Here is a 19,572-nt window from a genome sequence, read left to right as displayed (position 1 = left end):
TTCTGCGCTACGTTACTATGGAGTACACTACACATGAAAGTTATATTGCTATGTCTTAACTTTGAATATATATTTACACCAGCAATTCTATTAAGCAAACGTTCACCTTCGTCTTCCAAGTACAAATGAAGAGAGAGAAATGTTTTTTCGGAGAAAATAGAAAGGGGATTAAGCAGAGTGTATTCACACCAAAAGTACCGTTAGCTAGCCGCTTGCTCCAAAGTTAGTCTCACACCCCTCTAAACAACACCCTAACTTCCCCAAGGTTCAGGCAGATGAGCTGTGTCATCGACAGTACACGACAGATTCTCTCTAAGCAAAAATATTTTCTCAGATGACTTTATATTGAAATCAGCGTTAGAGTTGGCACTTTTTGTACTAACAATGACTTCACCAAAAATTGCTTCTTGCACCCACAGAAGTGGTGTGTAATCTACATTTGCATTCGAACTGAAACAAGGTAAATACCATAAACAAAGGAAAGAATGGCAGTGCTGCAAAATTTTATAATTTTTCTGAAAATTATTTTATGTTATATTTAAGTACTGCTGCTTTAGATAATCCTTTCTGTTTTGTCAAGGTATGGAGTATTATTAAAATGAAATGCATTGCATTTACCAAAAATAATACTTTATTGAGATTTACACTTACATTGTAACATTTTTTACAAAAGTACAAAAGATGGAAAGAAGTGCTATACCAGTTAACCTGCCAAACCAACGAAAATGTTTCATTCATTCGACAGAAAATATATAATATCCATACACTTGCAAGTAAATTAATGTTTGTAAAACTCTGAAAACTAAACAGAAATAGAGACACGAAATCATAGTGGTGTTATGGTGAAGGTATAAAATAGACAAAGTGGGGGGAGGGGAGAGGTAAACAGAGAAGGAAGTGTCTGAAGAAAATTATGATTAAATTAATTACAGTAAAGTATGTGCAATAAAGTTAATTTTGTTACATGGAAAACTGTTGCACTGTTAACCTATCTAATATGCATTTACCGTATACGAATATAAGTTTTAAAAATTAATATTCAATCTGACCTTTTATACAACAGTAGTATTTTCAAACTCTTTGCACTTTTTTTCATTAATGATATTTGGGTAGGCAGGAGAAATTTTAAGCATACTGTACATTTGTTTGAATAATAAAACAAATTCAATAAAAACTTACGTGTAGGGATTTAGTGAACTGTTTTCAGAACATAGGAGGGGTGATGGAAGAATAAAGTGCATAACATTTTCTGATGATATGGCGTTATTACAGAAGAGGAGATGATACTATAAGGGACATGCTAGTGGAGTATGAGATGAAGGTAAATGAAAACAAGATGAAAACCATAGTTATCGAAAGAAAAATAAAGCAGGTAATTAATAAGATGGACGAGGAGGCGATGATGATAATTGCACAGGAGAAAGGGAGCAAAAGATGAAATAGGATGATGATGATGATGATGATGATGATGATGATGATGATGATGATGCAGGAAATATTGAGCAGAGAAGAAGAAAGATGATGCAGAAGAAGAAAGAGGAAATTTATCCGCCTTATAAGTTTACAAGAATATTTTGAAGTTTTAGTTCAGTTGGTGTTACATATCAGAATCACCACTTAAACTGAAAACAGATAAAGACAGAAAAGTTCGACTTAAAAAAAAATGTTCTTTGTACTTTATATTTTACAATAACATTGTACTTTATATTTTACAATAACAGACTAGCAAATCGAATATTAAATGAACTTAATCTTTCCTACAATATACCTATGTCAATCAGGATTTTCAATGTTAGCTACTGAATACAAATGTAAGAAGTTTGATTTCATTCACAGCATGTGGCTAAGACTACTTCGGATATGTGGTCAGAAGTAGCTACAAGATATCATTCAGGGCCTACACCGATTTCACCTTTCTGATACTCTTACTTGTCTGTGGTGTAATAATCATGATGAAGATTCATTCTTCTACACTGTCCATCCATAAGCCACAAAAGAAGTAAATTAAAATCAACAGTACCAGTTGCAGAAGACATAGCCCTGCAGTATATAATGACTACACCCCAACTCTGGCTACTAGCAACAGGCATCTAATGTACTCCAACCACGAGAAAGTCTCCAGGGAATGAAGGGAAACGGGATGATGCTGTGAATGAATGTTGATGTCATAACATGTCACAAGGTCACACACGTGGGTACTCTTATCTCTATTGGCTAGCTCTCACAGCACAAACCATAACATTGATACAGACATATTGATACTACCCTAGTTACAAAATTAGATCACAGTTAATCTCCTGGTCTTTTAATCTCTTCATACAGGAAATAACATATGCAGGAGAGCGCATGGTTTTTAAACTGACGTTATAACGATAATATTATCTATCTACTTCGCTCCAATAGATGACGCAATAGTAATCACATTCCTTTCACGGTTGATCTCCTGGTTGGAGAACAGTATAATGAACACCAATTTCATGAAAAATAAGAACTGAAAAGACTACAGTGGACTTTATGTTGTCAGCAAACAGCTGGATACATTAACAAGATTGATTGATATCATTCAAGGAATGCACTATTGAGTTTTGAACAACTGTGGTCATTATCTTCATTTTTTAAATTTGGTTGAGAAATACTGTAATGAAGATTGCATCACTATATCTGCACTCTAAGTTAAAAATTCAGTTTACCCCATATAACCAGTTACTATGCAGAATGCATATTATAAACTTTAAGTGATTTTATCTTAATGCAGGTATTTTACATTTTAACTTCTGAATAGCTACACCTAGAGTAATGAAATTTGCACACATAATCACAATAGCTCTCTGCATGAAATGTTGCATTCGTGTACACAAAGTTATTATTATTTTTTTTTCTACTAATAAAATATACTGGCCAGGAAATAACCAATGTACCGGTACCATTGCATTCTAGGGAGTTTTAGCTTCATTTAAACTTTTAGAAAATTAATTTCATTCTAGGGAGACTTAGCTTCATTTAAACTTCTAGAAAATTATCTTTATGTGACGCTCAGATGAATGTTTACTAAATATAGCAATTATTTTTAAATAAAAGAATATATTTGAAAATTTTTGGGCACATTTTTCAACATTAACGGAAGGCGGGTGGCCACTAGATGTGCCGTAGCCTGTATGGCATGTGACGTCACAAGCTTGAACAGTAGAACCAATCAGAATCAGTCTATAACAAGAACTTCCTGAGTTCGTTTGTTCACGTGCGAGTGTTTCAATACATTGAATAAGTAAAACTAACATTTACTATGTGTATGTAAGGTAAATAAATGGAAGAAGAGACTGTAAAAACACAAGTATTACACAAGCAGGCGCGGAAAATAGTGTTTAAGGTGTATAATTATTATAAAAACGTTAACGAGCAGAATGCTGCTGGCCATCTTGATGCTGGCAGCAACGTTGCCAACGTGCAAGAAACGACTGCAGAAGCATGTGGTGTGGGATTGAGAAACGTGCAAAGAATATTGTTAGTGAAGGAAAGAGGGTTTGTTTGGTGTCATGCTTACAGTAATCAACGGCTAAGGTCATTATTGTCTTTTGATAATTTAAATTCTCTCCTGCGCTATTTGTATTGCACGTGCGTGAAGTACGATGTGGCAATGTTGTACGCTGCCTTACTCTCTCTATCTGTCTCTCTCGACGCAAACGCTAGCAGACAACCCACCTTCCGAATTGCCGTGGACTCTAATAAAGTATATTGACCAGGAAATAACCAATGTACCAGTACAGTTTCATTCTAGGAAGTCTTAGTTTCATTTAAACTTTTAGAAAATTCATCTCATTCTAGGGAGACTTAGCTTCATTTAAATTTCTAGAAAATTATCTTTATGTGATGCCCAGATAAATGTTTACTAAATATAGCAATTATTTTTAAATAAAAGGATACATTTAAAAATTTTGGGGCACATTTTTCAACATTAAATTTTGGTGGGGAAAAAAAAAAACTGAGTACTGAAATTTGCACACATAATCACAATAGATCTCTGCATGAAATGCTGCATTCGAGTACACAAAGTTATTTTTTTTAATACTAATAAAGTATATTGACCAGGAAATAACCAATGTACCAGTAGTTTCATTCTAGAGAGTAGTTTCATTTAAACTTTTAGAAAATTAATTTCATTCTAGGGAGACTTGACTTCATTTAAATTTCTAGAAAATTATATTTATGTGACGCCCAGATGAATGTTTACTAAATATAGCAATTATTTTTAAATAAAAGAATATATTTAAAAATTTTTGGACACATTTTTCAACGTAAATTTGGGGGGGGGGGGGGGGAACTGTGCCATAATATTTCAGCAATATTTAACTGATGTAATATTTTCAAGAAAATATGAAAATTGTAGAAATTACAAAAATTCAGTACTGTGCCACCTTAAGTGGTTAAAATAAAGGTACGGTCACATGTTGCTACTTTTGCAGTGCTGCAGTACAAAAAACTACGCAACTCTTGTACTGCAATGTGTGAACAACGGTGCAACCCGAAAAGTAGCGGCTGCCGAACCTGCTGCCCGCTACTTTTCCATGCTGCGCGCAGCTTAAAAGTAGCGATGTGTGAACAGGGTTCTCAGGGCTGCAGCCGCAGCATTTTTGATATCGGTTTTGTTGAAACTTTTGCAGCGGTTGCAACCAGAGTTACCACTCAAATGTGCCAATGATACTTTTATTGTTTGGATATATTTTAATGTTAAATGTGATGAAAATAAATTATTTGTAACAGTCATTAAATACAAAACACAGTCTGAGCATAATTGCTGACGATATAATTCATTTTTTAAATTTTCCATAGCGTAGTTCCAAACAGGAGGGTTGCCAGTATTGATTACGTGAATATGCTGTTGGTTATCATTTAGGTATATAGGCGTTTTTAAAAGCTTTATAGTAAAAATAATGTCAATTTCTGAATACTAGATACGACAGAAAAGCAAATAATAGGTAAGGAAGCTTTCGCATGAGTTTCTTAATAATGCGAACATAACCACAAAATGTATATTGAGAAGTCAACACGGAGATGGAAACCTGCAGCATGACTGCGGCTGCAAAAGTAGCGCCTTGTGTGTGAAAAGACTCGCAACCTCCAGTTGCAACTTTTGCAGCACTCGGGTTGCGCAGCACGAAAAATAGCGTGCAGCGCGCTACTTATGGCTTACGTGTGAACACAACACGCAACTTTTGCAGCTGCAGTACAAAAGTTGCGCAGCAAAAGTAGCGATGTGTGACCGTACCTTAACATTTCTATGTTCATTAAGAAATTGAACCATTCTTAACATTCGCTTTCAGAGAAAATGCAAGGGTAAACAGGTTAAGAACCTCTGTTCTATACCCATATGGGTACACATACCAATTAAATTAAACAATCTATGGTTAATGAAAAATTAACTACCATAACTCCTATGTGATTAATGTAATACTGCGCATTTGAAAGACAATATGAAACAATACTTTTAAAAGAGACAAGTCAGAATATCAGTCTTGTATATGCCAATAACATATGAAAGCATCATAAAGAGAATTTAATGTTACACTTACAGGCCTTACTAGATTACCAAAATCAATTTTCTTAGACAACTAAATTATCAACAAATTATAATTACGTACAAATGTAGTGTGTTCAGAGAACTTGTACTATATTAATATCACGCAATCTATCAACATAGCATTATACAAAACTTGTATTATTTTCGCAGATTTTAAAAAAATATTACTGCAAGAAGCTGTCATGAAATAAATTTTTTCTTGTTGACTCATATCTATAATTGAACAGGAAATCAAATTTGAACTCTGAATTACTTATGACTAGGAGGCTAAGAAAAATACTGATATGAGCACTCATATAATATTATCAGCTATAGCTATAATGTATATACAAAAAGTACACAAATAGTCAATTTTTCAGTGTACAAAGTAGGATTTTCAAAGGAAAGCAACGAAGTGTGAGTATCTTCATTTCGTACCGTTACTGAATTCTTGCATCATGAAGCTGTGAGCCTTGCATTGTGGACACTGTGATATGTCCATGAGGAACAGAGTCTGCAGGAAAGATAACAAATAAGAAAATTAGTCAGTTACTTTACCACATGAATTAATTGAACTACGTGGTACAGTCATTAAGTTCTAAGACTTGACGCCTGGAGGGTAGGCTCCCACAAGAATCTGGATGTATCACAAGATGCCACGTAACACTGCGTACATTTAAACAGAACCACATCCTCCCTCAAAACAGTCTCCGCTGGCCGTTAGGCACGTTTGCCAACGTTGGTATAGCTGCTGGAAGCACCGTTGAAAAATGTTGGCAGGAAGGTCTCGTATGGCTTCTCTTGTGGCAGTCATGACCTCTTCGGAAGAATGAAATCTACGCCCACGTAGGGTTGCTTTCATGCGAGGAAAGAGAAAAAAATCGCATGGTGCGAGATCAGGTGAGTACGGAGGGTGTGGAAGAACTGTCACCTGTTGTCTTGCAAGTTCCTCTTGGACAAGGACAGAGCGATGTGCAGGGGCGTTGTCATGTAGCAACAGCCAATTCTTTGTACGCCATAGCTCAGGTCGCTTACGGCGAAAATTGAATCTCGTAAACAGCCAAGGATCTCTTTGTAGCGGGTTTTGTTCACAGTTGCACCTTCTGGGATGAATTCCATGTGAACAATTCCATTTGAATAAAAAAACAGTTCAAGCATCACCTTGCCTTTTGACCTGTCTTGTCGCGGTTTTTCTGTCGTGGTGATAACGACGTTTTCCAGGTGGTGGATTGTCGTTTCAGTTGCGGATCGTAAAGGAAACACCAAGTTTCGTCTCCAGTTATCCGGTTGAGAAACGTCGGACCATCGCCAGCACTACTGACGAGGTCACCACAAATTGTCATACGATCATCACGTAGGTCTTGCGACAGGATTCGTGGCACACTGTGCTGGGTAACACGAGACATGTTCAGGTCATCAGACAGAATTTTGTAGTAAGTACCATGGCTGACCCCTACTGTTGCTGCGATATCGTCTACTGGTTGGGAGCGGTTAGCACGCACCAACGTTGCAACTTCTTGGATCTTGCATTCAGTTCGAATTGTTTGTGGCCGACCAATACGCACATCATCTTCCAAACTGTCTCTTCCTTGTGAAAAACGTCGGTGCCACCTAAACACAACATTGCGACTCACTGGGTCCTCACCGTAAACTTGCTGCATCATTTGAAACGTTTCGGCAGCAGTTTTGCCTAATTTCTGGCAGAACTTGATGTTTGCCCGTTGCTCAAACTGTGACATCTCGGGTTCCGACGTGCGCATTCAAATCACCGTCACAACAAAGACCGTAGTTCTGCTTACAGTGCATGCACTCAACTGTCTCTTGTTGGGTCGAGAGACTAACTGACAAGGTATCATATCATGGCGCCACCTATGCGCTATAGTGCACCACAACGCCACTATGCGCTCAGTATTAGAACTTAATGACTGTACCACGTATATAAATTTCATGAACTATCGTACAAAATAAATAGCAGGTCTGTTATGTTGTTGTTTTCCAATGCCAGGCGTTTGACAATAAAGTCATTTGGCCTCTTGCACTCCAATATTTTTCAAAGATACTATCATGGTCAGCCACTGAAGCACAGATTTTGAGGTGTTCCGAATCCATTTCTTGGTTTGAGTTGTACAATGGGCAGTTAGGGGACTGATATATTCCAATTCTATGCAGGTGTTTGGCCAAACAGTCATGGCCTATTGCCAATCTGAATGCAGCTACAGACGATTTTCGTGGTAAATCGGGAATTAACTGTGGATTATGATGCAGAGAGTTCCATTTTTTCCCTTGAGATTGTGTTATCAAATTTTGTTTATTGAAGTCTAAGTATGTAGATTTAATAAATGTTTTCACAGAGTAATACGTAGATTTAGTAACAGGTCTGTAAGTAGCAGTGCTGCCCTTCTTTGCTAAAGCATCCGCATTCTCGTTTCCCAGGATTCCACAATGGGATGGTATCCATTGGAATACAATTCTTTTATTGAGTGATATTAATTGAGAGAGCATTTTAAGATATATATGTATATATTTTATTTTCTTCTTCTTCCCTTCAAGTGTTAGGCCCTATGGTCTGTTACAATCTCACAGTTGAGTTTTCAACCCAAAGTTTCATTGGACAACCTAGAAATCTCTTCCGGTTTGGATGATACTGAAACATGACTTCTGGAAATCTGCTTGTATGCACGTCAATTGCGATGTATTTCATTTATTCATAGTACTAGTACAACTTTGATAATGAGATTTAATGGCTGAAAGATAATAAACGGTTAACTGAAAAAAAAAAATTATCAGTGTTGTCAATACTAATGGACTTTTCTTAAGTACTATGGACAGTTATTGTCACGTAACTACTATGGAGAGGTCTATGAGACCTTTGATTATAAAATAAGAATTATTTTTTAAGCCACTATAATGTTGTGTGTTCAAATATTTTTTATCCAGCCAAGACTTTCTCAAATCATTAGTTGTCGCACAATTTAAAGCTATATTAGCACGTAAGGCCGAATACAGAGATGCATATGGAGCGTTAGTTGGAAGGCCAGAGGGAAAAAGATCTTTGGGGAGGCCAAGACATAGATGGGAGGGTAATATTAAAATGGATTTGAAGGAGTTGGGATATGATGGCAGAGACTGGATTAATCTTGCTCAGGATAGGGACCGATGGCGGGCTTATGTGAGGGTGGCAATGAACCTCGGATTCCTTAAAAGCCATTTGTAAGTATGTATTGCATCTTCCGCTAGTCCGCATAACGACGTAGCCAGAGGGTGGGCCAGGTGAGCCCAGGCCCACCCCTAAAATATGGAGAAATCATTGCAATAAGTGAAAGTCTCAGGAATCTTCTATGCCACATCAATAAATTAAAAAACGCAGTTATATTGTCAGACTCCAAAGCAGCTATTCTATCAATAGTCTCTAAACACACACCTTCATCTCAAACAGCAGAAATAACTAAAATGCTCTCTCAATTAATATCACTCAATAAAATAATTTTATTCCAATGGATACCATCCCATTGTGGAATCCTGGGAAACGAAAATGCGGATGCTTTAGCAAAGAAGGGCAGCATTGCTACTTACAGACCTGTTACTAAATCTACGTATTACTCTGTGAAAAGATTTATTAAATCTACATACTTAGACTTCAACAAACAAAATTTGATAACACAATCTCAAGGGAAAAAATGGAACTCTCTGCATCAAAATCCACAGTTAATTCCCGATTTACCACGAAAATCGTCTGTAGCTGCATTTAGATTGGCAACAGGCCATGATTGTTTGGCCAAACACCTGCATAGAATTGGAATATATCAGTCCCCTAACTGCCCATTGTGCAACTCAAACCAAGAAATGGATTCGGAACACCTCAAAATCTGTGCTTCAGTGGCTGGCCATGATAATATCTTTGAAAAATATTGGAGTGCAAGAGGTCAAATGACTTTATTGTCAAACGCCTGGCATTAGAAAACAACAACATTTTTTATGTAAACTACTCGACATGAAAACTAAACTATGGATCCAGAGCAATAGTTACAGTCGATAGCATTAAGGTAAGAAGTCAGAAATGCGTTCATTTCTTCAAGAGCCAATTTAACTGTGTTGGGTTGGACCTAAAAAATTGTCTGGCAGCGATAAAAAGAAGGAAACCGTGGAGGCTGCTGAATTGTTACATCCACTAGAAAAATTTGACACCTCATTTTATTTGGTATGTTTAGACGATATTCTTGCTCTTGCAAATTCATTATCAGAAACACCTCAGTCTCCAAAAATGGATATTAGTAAATGTTCGTCCTTCATTAAGGCAATGATATCAAACTTTTCAAAGCTCTGAAACGAAGAAAAATTCGACAATCATGTCAACCACAAGGCTCTGTAATCTAGCAATTCTATCCATTCAGAGGGAGAAAAGTTAGGATTTGTTGAAGGACCCATCATCAGCAATCGACAGATTCACTGATAGGAAATCTCGACAGCTCCAGTTCACCTTATGAAGCGTTTGTATAGGTATGCCTTGCATGATTGTTTATCATAATTTTGCATGTTATTAAATAAGACTTCCGAGAATTAGTTTCAAGAGAGTTGACGGCAGTGGCATTGTCAAGAGATGGGTCAAGGACTTTCTAAACCCTGCATATCTGGCCCATCCAAAATAATTAGTCTGTCTACGCCACTGATAACGAACATTTATCTTTCTCTACAGCGAGAGTAATTTCACGTCATACTTTCGTCTTCTGCTCTAAAGAATCAGTCTGACTTTAAAAATTAGAGTATTTTATCGCTTTATAACTTTGCATTTTATCACAGACGTGAAGTATAGATTAAATATAAATGCGAGATAATTTTTGTACAATTATTTTGTGTTGAAATAAAGTGGTCATAGTTTGTCTCACCAGTGGGTGTATTGGGCAGGTCTTGCGGATTCTGCCCTCCATGATGAAACCACACACATTGCAGAGAATGTGGCTGTATGGCCGTGTGCATACACAGTCCTTGCTGATTACGTTGTTACACACTCCTCGTCCGCGTCCCATTGTTATGGTCTTAGTGATGTCCATGATCTGTCTGCAGGCAAAATAGTGCAAACAAATGATTCAGTGAGAGAAAGAACTATGACGAAATACAGTACAGTAGCGGCCCGATAAGTGTGGTCCAATACACTCTGGATTCAGATATAATAAAGACCTCACATGCCTGATCCACAACATCCTGAGTAGTAACAGTGTACAGATCTCAGACAGCATAACCTTGTCAACAAACATCACTCAAACAAATGGAGTGCTGCAGGGAGACCCCCTCAGTCCACTATTATTTAACATCGCCACCCACGACGTCGTAAAATCAATAAGAGAAGAATCTACAGATGTCAAGATCTATATCTATGCCGACGACATGGTACTGGGATCCCATGACAGGAGCGAACTCCAAAAAGCAACCTACGCGCTGGAAAAGTGGGCTGACCAAAATGAGCTGGAGATAAACATGCAGAAAACAGAGCACATGATATTCAGGAAAGGGGGGAAGATATCTCAACAAGACAAAATCTTCCTGAAACACGAACCTCTACAAACCGTAAACCAGGTCAAATACCTCGGACTGATACTACAGACCACAACAAATTCATTCAGGGTACACACCAAGCAAAGAGCTACAGCAGCCACAAAAGCCATTCATGACATCAGAGAACTAACCACGCTATCTCTCAAAACAGTGATGATCATCTTCGACACCAAGATAGTCCCCATACTTACATACGGACTAGACCTAACGTGGGACAAGCTGCGCACGAAAGACCTCCATACCCTAGAGAACGTCAAGGCTCGCTTCTTGAAGGCTGCACTAGGAGTATCAAAACACACTCTCTCCAGGCTGGTGTACGTGCTCGCCCAAGAGACCTTGATAGAAGAAATCAGAACAAAACTCGATCTGCCCTCCACTTCCAACTGGAAGAAAGCACTAGACGAGAGGATAAGGAAGAGGGAAGACATTTGGGAGGACTTCTACATAACGGAGGCCATGATAAACCGGATCTGGACAGACACGAACCAGAAGCTCCGCCACTTCGTGACATCGCTGGCGGTTCATGGATACCACCCCAGGATATGCAGAAATCAGTCTTTCCACGAACCGGATGACAACTGTGTATGTGTTTTATGCAACAAGACATGTGATAGATACCATATCCTACTCTGTGGGAATCGGCAGCTATCAGTCATTAACTTTGTTCAAATCTAAGTGACTCTCAATTATGCACAATTTGTGCGCTTTATTATTATTATTATTATTATTATTAGATATAATGTGGCAAAGAGTAGGTCCCCCAAGAAAAAAAAAATATATATATATAATTATTAGTGAAATTATTTATTGTAGAGACTCAGAAAATTAGTCTGCATTACAATTTAACATTAACCCTATCTTGAGTTGACAGCCGTACCATTTCTAGCCTCCCTCTCCCCCACCTTATCTATATATATAATTTGAACTTGTAATGGAAATTACGGGACAACGGCTGAACGGATTTTAATAAATGACCCCTCATTTTGAAGCTTGGAACCCAAAGTTTTTCATAAAAATAGTAGTTTTCAGTGAAATGTCAGTTTTCCTACATAATTTTCCTATTTTCCAAAATCCATCTTTCGTCAGTTTTGAGAACTAATTGCATTTCAAAATAAAATGAAACACACACTACAATAAACAATAGGCTATTACACGAAGACCATGATTTGCAGGATTGCTGACATATTTAGAGTTCAAATTCAATTGGTTATGAAAAACTTCAAGGCAACTAAAAATTATTTACAGATCTGATTCTGCGGTGTGTAATTTTCTGAGTACAGCTGGTATTGGATATTAAAATCTACGTAACTAGAGGTGGTTTGATGACATTATTACCATTAAAAATGAATTATTATTATTATAGTTAATGCCATGATGTTAATATATAAACTACAAAACTTGCGTAAGATAATGTTATTATTATTATTATTATTATTATTATTAAAAATCAAATATTTTATAGTTATTAATCAAGTAGGTTGGGTCTTTTTCATATATTTAATGGCGGTGTGGTGTAGATTCAGTATTGGCTCAAGAGAGCGCAAAAATTACAGTTCCTAACGAAAGACGGTATTACTTACTGATAAAATAAGATGCCTAGAAAATTTTGTAGTATCCCGATCATTTCAGCAAGATCTCTTAGCAGGATAAAATGATTTTACCCTGTACATTTCAAGCTCTACATGCAGCAGCTACACCAAGATGGTATGTCTATTGTTCCAAAGCATAGCAAACCTGACTTTCTTCAACTTTCACCTACAAGCCACAATGATCTGAAACAGCTATTGCTTTACTCGCTCATGAAAACCCCACTGATCGTCCTGACATTTTTACTTATGTTTTCGCGTTGAAACTCAAAAACTGAAGGTGGATAGGTTCAAGAAAAAGTATTTGGCATAAAAATAACATTCAGAGGTAGTATGTTTCATTATTATGCAAGCAAATAATTTTCAAAATGTCTGGTATTCTTCATTGAAAACAAATCTGAAAAATTTTTATTTGAATGTCTAACGAACCTAGTTTGCAGCGTTTGCTGCACAAGCCACTAGTAGGCTATTACTGTAAATCGGCATCATAATATTTTGTTTCTGGATAGATTTGGGAAGTACATAACGAAAAGTTAATTCTGCAGCTGAAAAATGTCGGCAGTTTTCCGGTTTCTCAGGAAGCTCTCTTGAATATGATTCTATTTTTAGGCTGGCATCTTTAATCACTTACAAACAACCGAAAGCAACAACCCTCGCCCTCAGCATCGCTAAATATACAAAAAACAATGCCAGTGAGTGAGCAACAGTCAGTGAAGAGCCTTTCTACCAGCCCACTGCTGGCCTCCACGATCACATACCTACGCAGAGGTGAACGATCATCCAATCAGTATGGGAGGGTAACGTGTGGTTAGCACGATGATCCTCCTCCCAGACGTTATAGATTCCTTTCGAAACATGATTTCTCTAATTACTGTAGCTCTCAAAATTCATCATGATGCTGTAGAGGCGTAAGCAAGGGTGAGGGTTACCGGGTTTGACCCCCCCCCCCCTTGAACTTAAAAAAATTATATATTTAGATTTGAGTATTTGTTTATTTTTGTTTGATTAAAAACTCAAAAAAGTTTCATATCCATGGTTCAAGAATTAAAACAGAAAATCAACGTCCCGAATTTAAAAGAAAACTTACAAATTAAACCAAACCCTTTAACACTATTAAATATAGAGTATAATCTAAATTTAACACAAGAAATACTGAAATCAGAAGTAAACACTGAAATAATGAAACAATTGTCTTTAGAGACAATTAATATTAGGTACCCTCCACAATATTGGCTTCATTTATACACCGACGGATCCTTGATCTCCAGGGAACAAGGTGCAGGTGCAGGTGTTACGTGCTGTCTCTTCTCACTTTATACATCTCTTGGATATGGAACAACAAGTTTTGATGGAGAAATCACTGCAATAAGTGAAAATCTCAGGAATCTTCTCTGCCACATCAATAAATTTAAAAATGCAGTTATATTGTCAGACTCCAAAGCAGCTATTCTGTCAATAGTCTCTAGACACATACCTTCATCTCAAATAGCAGAAATAAATAAAATGCTCTCTCAACTAATAAAAGAATTGTATTCCAATGGATACCATCCCATTGTGGAATCCTGGGAAACGAGAATGCGGATACTTTAGCAAAGAAGGGCAGCACTGCTACTTACAGACCTGTTACTAAATCTACGTATTACTCTGTGAAAAGATTTATTAAATCTACATACTTAGACTTCAACAAACAAAATTTGATAACACAATCTCAAGGGAAAAAATGGAGCTCTCTGTATCATAATCCACAGTTGATTCCCGATTTACCACGCAAATCGTCTGTAGCTGCATTTAGATTGGCAACAGGCCATGACTGTTTGGCCAAGCATCTGCATAGAATTGGAATATATCAGTCTCCTAACTGTTCATTATGCAACTCAAATCAAGAAATTGATTCACAACATCTCAAAATCTGTGCGTCAGTGGCTAACCATGACAATATCTTTGAAAAATATTGGAGTGCAAGAGGTCAAATGACTTTATTGTCGAATGCCTGGCATTAGAAAACAACAACATTTTGTTTATCCATAATCCTTTATCAATCATATACAAATAACAAGATGAACCGTAAGTATTGTCATTAATTTCAGAGGGCTATTCTTTGAAATATTTCAAACAAAAAAAGTTAAACAATGTTTTACTTTGCTGCTTTTTCTTGATAAAAATTGTTTCATATGTCATAGTGTGTTTTGGGAAAGCCACTGATTTAATTCCCAATATGCTCAGTCAATTTAAGAGAGCAGTGTATTATGATGATAAGTGATTGAAAGCATTTTAATTTTGTCCTTAAAATGTGCAGAAATGTGATAACAAATACTGTAATTGTTCGTTCTGCAAAGGGATTTTACACTGTTACACTTGTTCGGCTCAAATGTCTGCACATTTTAAAGGACAAAACTATTTTTTTTCATATCATTTATTACCATACACTGCTCTCTTAAATTAACCGAGCATATTGGAAATTAAATCAATGGCTTTCCCAAAACACGCTATGAAATGTTTAATATAAAAACAATTGTATCTCAAAAAGGAAGCAAAAACGAACAAAATTGTATTTAACTTTTTTGTTTGAAATATCTCAAAGAATAATCTCCTGAAATTGACATTACTTACGGTTCACCCATTGTATATATATATATATATATAATATATAATGTGTTATTGTGTAAGTGTAATAATAAGACAAGCATTTTTTATTATACAAAATTAAACTGAAGTTAAAATTTTTGTTAAAAATTGGATGGCTGTGAAAAATTACGTTTCAGACTTTATAAGGATATTCATGAATACTGTATGTTGTATTAGAACACAGTAAATATTAATAAATATACCGTAACATAATAATAATAATAATAATAATAATAATAATAATAATAATAATAATAATAATAATAATACTAATAATAATAATAATAATAATAATATGTTAATACACAAAATTTAAAATACTGTACCGACAATGTGCATTGTAAACCATTTTAATAATGACCCCCCCCCTGACAAAATTTTATGTACGCCACTGTGATGCTGGGCGGGCACCGGTCCCATACACTGGCTGAAACATGAGAAAATTCCTTCCCTTGTAAGGAGGACTCGAATCAGCGCTCATTTCGTAACGCTAGTGGCTAATCCAAAACATGACTTTTAGATCAAGCAACTGCGGTGCGGGGAAGTCAATTACAATTTTTACAAATTTATTTACAATTTACATTTGAATTGAATACATATGAATAGATACCCGAAATGAGCATATGCTCGTGCTCGGGTACAGTCCAATAGTCTACATAAATTTTACAGGGTTCAAATAATAATGCTGATGATATAAATAATAGTAACAATAATAATAATAATAATAATAATAATAATAATAATAATAATAATAAAAGAATAATCGTGACAGAAATGATACAAAGATTGTAATACAAAATAATTCATTAATAGTAATAATAATAATAATAATAATAATAATAATAATAATCACGTGATAAAACAAAAATATTTACAATAATAAAATAAATACTAAGACGGATAAAATAAAATAAAATATAAAACCACTAGCGAGAGTTAACACAACTTAAATAGCCGGAAAAAATGACGAACTCGAAAATCAACAGAAAAGTTCGTTGTATCGCAGACGACAGCAACCGCCGTCGTTATATAACTTTTTTTAATCGTCGTTAAATAACAGATTAAAAAAAGAGAGCTTCATAAATCTTTAATCCTTAGACTGAGTGTCTTATTTATACTGTGTCCTGTCCCTCACGTTCTGTTTTTTAAACCGTGTCGGACTGTAAAGAAAACAGCTAACGTAATGTCCATATTGTATAATTATTAATTTGTAATTTTGTTTAATTTTATATTTCCTACCAAAAAAAATATTGGAGTGCAACAGGTCAAATGACTTAATTGTCAAACGCCTGGCATTAGAAAACAACATATTTTCTACCAATTTTTTTTTCGGTTATTTTATTGAAATTATAGCATAAATTAAAATGTTGTATCCCATAGGATACTTTAGACAATTTAAGGGTTAAATAACAGACACACTACGTTGTCTGCATGCTTTTTTAGTAAATGCGATGCGCTGAATGCACAAAGCTTTATTTCATTGTTGAACCTGTCGAGAGACTACTAAAAAAAACAGCGAGAAAATGAACCTGAAGAGAGACTATCGGTAACTTTAAAGACAGAACCGCCATAAAAATAATGGCAACGCTGGTTGACAAGCTGCTTAGGGTTCACATGCCTTCCGATGGCGCATTTATTGCCGTCAGAAACGAAAACTAATATCATTTTTCCTTCGCAGTGTTTACAACCACGAAGTTTGTCACGACACTCTTGGAAAACAATTAATCAATAATTTCTGTGTTATTCATCTGTTCCAAGTGGAGACTGTTTCCATCTTCGAGTTTTGTTCAAAGTCGTAGAAACTAAAGGCCCACAAGAGCCATCAAACTGATGTTGTAGCAGGGGAGGGACCGGAGGGGGTGAGTTCGGAGTTCAACAGCCTCTCCCACGTCATCTTTCCGTCCTGGTAACCCACCAGAGTAGAGTTCTCGAGCTTTCCTCTCGCCTAGACTGACCTGGTACGTAATTATGAAGTGTCGTTTCGCCTTATAGACCGAAACGGGTTAAAGAGCTAAAAGACGAGAGGAGAAAAGCCACCACATCAAGGTCACACACAACAGGACATGCTTGCACGGTTTAATGCAAAGGTTAGGAAGATACGGCTTAAGAAATATGTATTGTACGTTACACTTTCAACAAAATTTAGATTGTAGATATTAAATCCAATTTTTTTTCTTAATTACAATTAATAGAGAGATCCAATTAATATAACGTATTTTACTGAGTATAGAACATAGGATTTAACATTATCATAGGAAACTTACGTAAGCTATAAAAACGAAAAAATAACTTAATGACTGGTCATGGTTAAAAATTAGCAGGCTTACAATTTGTAAAACAAGAGATGATTGCAAAGTCAAAGCCTGATATTCTCTTATTTCACAAATTGTCAAAGCCTGCTATTTCTAAACATGGTCCACTGATCTTCATTTCTTCACTGTTTTTATACATAGGCAACTATAGGTTTCTTATGGCAATATTAAATCACTATGTCCTATACCCAGAAAGCACACGGTATAGGGCTACTTTCTCGTATATTTTACGTATTTCGCAAGAATTCAGTTCTTTATCACGTTGCCAACGACATTTGTTTATATAGGCTATAATTCGCACTGGGTATGGGTAGTTTTTTTAAGTACTTACGCTATATATAAGGTCAGAGTAGCCTAATATAAAGAAAGTGAACTATCATAATCGTAATTATAACAAATTTCGGCACACAAAATGAATTATTGATGTTTATCTTTTTATTTTGAAAAGTATTAAATGATTTAAGTACCTACGTTATTTCTCCCGTGTGTGATGTGGAAAGATACCGAAATTTCAGTTTCACTTTTTATTCTATCACAGCTAACTATGAGCCTACACTCAAGATATTGTACAACTTATCTGATAAATAAACTTTCACTTGTTTTGCTTTCGTACCATCTTACGCACTCATATTCTTTCTGAGTTGAAGAGACATTTAATTAGTTTCCTCGTAACTTTTCTCCGTTATTAAGATACCATTATTTTCCTGATAGTCTACCTAGACGTAAAGTTCTGTAACATCACATTAATTTATAACAATGTTGATTTTCAGGGCCACTCGTATGGCACAGGTTTCTAAAGCACCTATAATAATAATAATAATAATAATAATAATAATAATAATAATAATAATAATAATACAGACTTCATACCTGCTCTTCAGGTGGAGCTGGAGTAAACACAGATGTCAATGACCGACAAAATAAAAGACGTATCGGTAGGATTAGTCTCTACGGACAAAGCATTGTAAATTCGGTACCGTAAATTCCTTTATCTAGGAAAACCCACCGCTTGTAGAGGCAGGTCACTTCCTTGTTTCACAAAGACAAACTGTTATTTCAGTATAGAATTCTTACAAATAAGAGACAGGTTCATCGCATAAAGTATACCTAGGCGACGGTCTGATATACTTGAGCCCCACTACACTTTAAGCGTATATTCATAGCTTTGATGAATTGTAACATTTCAACTCTGATATAGGCCTATAGTAGCGAGAAAAGCACAGTTTTTTGCGCTAAAATGACTAAGCACACTGTTTCGTCGTCTTATTGCTTATCACTGTAACATAATTCCCGTAATCGAACTGGATCTTTACATTGAGAGATAACAGCTGTGATGAACTCAAGGGGAAGTACGGTATCACGTGACTAGCGGTCTCACACAGCTGATATTACAATAACAGAGACGGAAGACATAACACTTATGAAATAAACCAAAACTACATAGTACATAGCTATGCACATATTCTTAGAATCAACTTGCGTGTCTCCTGAAACTAAAATCTGCAGTTGCATAGGATGTATAATTCTTCAACTTCTTATGGTTGTTTAATAATATCACTACTACATAACCAAGGAAATGAACAAAACATTAATTTTATTACAACTTCATGGACAGTTAAACAGATTGGTGAATGTCATGTACACTATTATGAACAGAAATAGTGAATAACGATATAACCCGCCCTTTCGTTTTAGCGAAATGTTCAAAATGTAGAAGTTACTTTTATTACCACTCCCAACTTTAGGCCTACTGGATATGATTTGAATTCTACAATATTAATGTTATATGTACTTCGATTACAGAACAATGACAGTCTGAAACAATTATGAAATTACATAATAAACTATTGTTTACCTTCGTGACAAACACCACAATATGCAGAAGTGAAGTTAATAGTGTCAATAAGGATCACACGCACGAACACACTGCCTCAGCCTTCGTTGT

At 35.8% G+C, this 19,572-nt stretch overlaps 1 protein-coding gene across 3 annotated transcripts; it reads right to left on the bottom strand.

Annotated features, from left to right (window-relative positions):
- Positions 1-5,751: 5,751 nt before the first annotated feature.
- Positions 5,752-19,570, bottom strand: LOC138695329 (uncharacterized protein CG13380). 3 transcript variants are annotated; one of them, XM_069819750.1, is made up of 4 exons: positions 18,498-18,914; positions 15,642-15,742; positions 10,438-10,609; positions 5,752-6,068 (listed from the first exon to the last, which is right to left on the bottom strand). In XM_069819750.1, exons 2-4 carry the CDS (start codon positions 15,662-15,664, stop codon positions 5,982-5,984), a joined length of 282 nt encoding a protein of 93 aa, XP_069675851.1. In that variant the 5' UTR covers positions 15,665-15,742; positions 18,498-18,914; the 3' UTR covers positions 5,752-5,981. The 3 variants fall into 3 exon arrangements, 1 of the variants encoding a protein (XP_069675851.1); XR_011331136.1 differs by lacking the exons at positions 15,642-15,742; positions 18,498-18,914 and adding an exon at positions 19,483-19,570; XR_011331135.1 differs by lacking the exon at positions 15,642-15,742.
- Positions 19,571-19,572: the final 2 nt, after the last annotated feature.

The sequence above is a fragment of the Periplaneta americana genome, chromosome 2, assembly GCF_040183065.1.
Source record: "Periplaneta americana isolate PAMFEO1 chromosome 2, P.americana_PAMFEO1_priV1, whole genome shotgun sequence".
Taxonomy (NCBI): domain Eukaryota; kingdom Metazoa; phylum Arthropoda; class Insecta; order Blattodea; family Blattidae; genus Periplaneta; species Periplaneta americana.
This window is presented reverse-complemented; position numbering and strand designations above follow the sequence as displayed.